This window comes from Pteropus alecto, unplaced genomic scaffold (assembly GCF_000325575.1).
Source record: "Pteropus alecto unplaced genomic scaffold, ASM32557v1 scaffold43, whole genome shotgun sequence".
Classification (NCBI taxonomy): Eukaryota; Metazoa; Chordata; class Mammalia; order Chiroptera; family Pteropodidae; genus Pteropus; species Pteropus alecto.
In genome coordinates, this window is record NW_006435764.1 from 3,367,940 (window position 1) to 3,370,461 (window position 2,522).

At 60.6% G+C, this 2,522-nt stretch overlaps 1 protein-coding gene across 1 annotated transcript in view; it reads right to left on the minus strand.

Moving 5' to 3' along the window:
- TPCN2 (two pore segment channel 2) overlaps positions 1-2,522 on the minus strand; it is a 38,402-nt gene that overhangs the window by 14,704 nt on the left and 21,176 nt on the right. The window contains exon 18 of the mRNA XM_025046294.1: positions 1,029-1,256. Within this exon, the coding sequence (XP_024902062.1) occupies positions 1,029-1,256 (228 nt within the window). The remainder of the gene's footprint in view (positions 1-1,028; positions 1,257-2,522) is intronic.

Below are 2,522 nucleotides of genomic sequence, written 5' to 3' on the forward strand. Positions count from 1 at the left end.
CTGACCCCAAGAAAGCCTTTCCAATCAACCCACTTACCCCGCCCGAGATGTCAGACCATGACGCTGGATGCTAGCAGGTGGAAACCACTGTGTGTGTGCATGCGATTGTGTGCATTGTGGGTGTAAATGCATGTACAATCTGTGTATATACATATAGTGTGTACACACGTATATGGTGTGCATGTGTGTAATTGCATGTGTTGTGCTGTGTGATTGTTATGGTTACGTGCATATGCACATGTGGGTGCACGCACGTATATAATTATGTCTGTGTAATAGCACGTGGTTGACTGTGTCATCACGTGCACATGCTTGGATATGATTACACACATACAATCATGTAAGAGTGTGACTGTGTGACTTCCTATTTGCTTACAGGTATGTGTGTGTGCACACGTATGACTGTACGAGTGTGTGATCACGTTGGGTGCGTGTGGCATGCACAAGGGCTTCAGTGCAGCAGCCCCATCTGTGCCCAGGACCCCCGAGCTGCTGTCAGACAGGTAAAGCGCTGGGTAACGGGGACCTCGGATGGGCCAGGTAACGGCTTGGCGGGAAGCCACACGTGCACAGGGGAAGGACCTGGCCACCCAGACAGGGGCTGACTTCCTCCATGTCTTTTCTCCCGAAAAGTTCTTAGAAAAACAGACGGGAGTGAGTGGTGAATGCCACCTCCGTGCCAGGCGGGCTGAGCCTGAGCACTCTCGTCACCGCCTGCCCTCCCCTCAAGCGTGGCATCACATGGGTACACTAAGAGAAACCGAGGCTCGCAGATGATCAGGAGCCAACCCGTTCCTGCACTGGGGGTCCCGGAAGTGAGCGCCCAGCCAGTGCTAACTCTGCCCCCCGTTTCTGACTCAGGACACTTGGAAAACGCTGATCTCAAGGACTTGCTCCATCCTGTCCCTCACAAATGCCAGGGCCCCAAGAAGCTTGCAGCTCCCCCCGCAACTGGCCAAAGGCCTCACGCCAGTCGCAGAGGGCTGGCCCTGGCCCCCGCCATCCACAAGTCCGGCTGGACCACTTACGCTTCTGATGCCCCCCAGAGGCACCCCGATGCCTGCAGGGCTGGGGTCTGGACCCCTCCCTGCCCAGGCTCGCCCTGCCCCAGACGCGGGAGCATGTGGGGTGGGGCGCGGGCGGGCGGCGCACGCACCTTCATGCCCGGGACGATGCGCAGGAACCGGAACGCGATGAGCATGTTCGCCAGGCGGACCATGTCCCACAGCGACAGCAGGCCGTGCACCGCCGGCTTCCTGGAAGGACACAGGGACGGGTCGGGGCAGGCCCGGGACGCACGCGGTCGACAGACGGCGAGAAAGCGGAGATGCAGCGGGCGAGGGGGAGTGACGGGACGCGCCCGTAGCCGCCACCAGGCAGGAAGCCGCCGTCATGGCAAGGGGCAGAGCCCGGAGGCTCACACGGCCGCCACAGGTCAGCTGGTCCCAGTGGCCAACAGGGCACAGCCCCTCACGGTGGCACAGGACCAGCTGACCCGCCGTCCTACACAGGACCCTACTGAGGTTCCGGACACTGGACACCCCAGCTCAGGTCCCAGCAGAGCTGGGAGAGACTTGGCCCCTGACCCGTAACCACATGTCCCATCTGCTGACGCCTTCCCCTGACCTCGTTGTCTGTCCCATCCCGTCCCTCGCCCCCGGAACCTGTTCCCTGACCTATCCCTTGGGTGTCCCTCGTGGCCTCACCACACTCTCATTTCTCACCCAGAATGTCACCCCACGGTCCTCAGACCTGTGCAGGGCAGGTGTGAGTGCACTTCACACACAAGTGTGCCGGCCCCGCTCGGCCGCCAAGGACGGCGCCAGCCCTGCCTTCCTCGACAGACCCTCCCGGCCCGCTCCGTCTGCCGCGGCACCCAGCCCCACCAAGAAAGCCTGCATGTTTTTGAGCAGGCCCAGGATGGTGCTGGCCACCACAGCCATCAGCTGCGGACAGGAAGAGAGCGGGGCCCCTGTTCCTCCTGGTCCCACTGAGGTGGCACCAACCCTGCCCACCGCCCTCCCCCCAGAAAGGCGGGTGAGTTCATACCGACCCACACAGCTGTACACACACCGCAGAGCCACGCCTCCACCGCCACACACACACCTGTACACACACACAGCTATACACACATACGGCTGTACACACAACTGTCACCCATACACACCCACACACACACACCCACAGCCACCTCTATAAAACCGCACATGCACACGTGTATATAGAGCTATACATACCTATATATACACACACACCCCTGTACACACAGCTGTACACACACCGTAAGCCACCCCTACACAATCACTGTACACACCCACCTAAACACACTCATTCATCCCCCCCACACCCAGACACCTCCAGCCACCCGGCCTTAGCGGGGTCTGGGCTCCAAGTCCCTGTGGTGAAGCCCCAAGAGCAGGACAGACCACACTGCCTGCCAACCCACTGAGGCTGGGGCTAGCTAGCTCCTCACTGGTCTGGGGGTGTCCAGGTCAGCCCTGGTGACCGAGCCTGGGGATGGG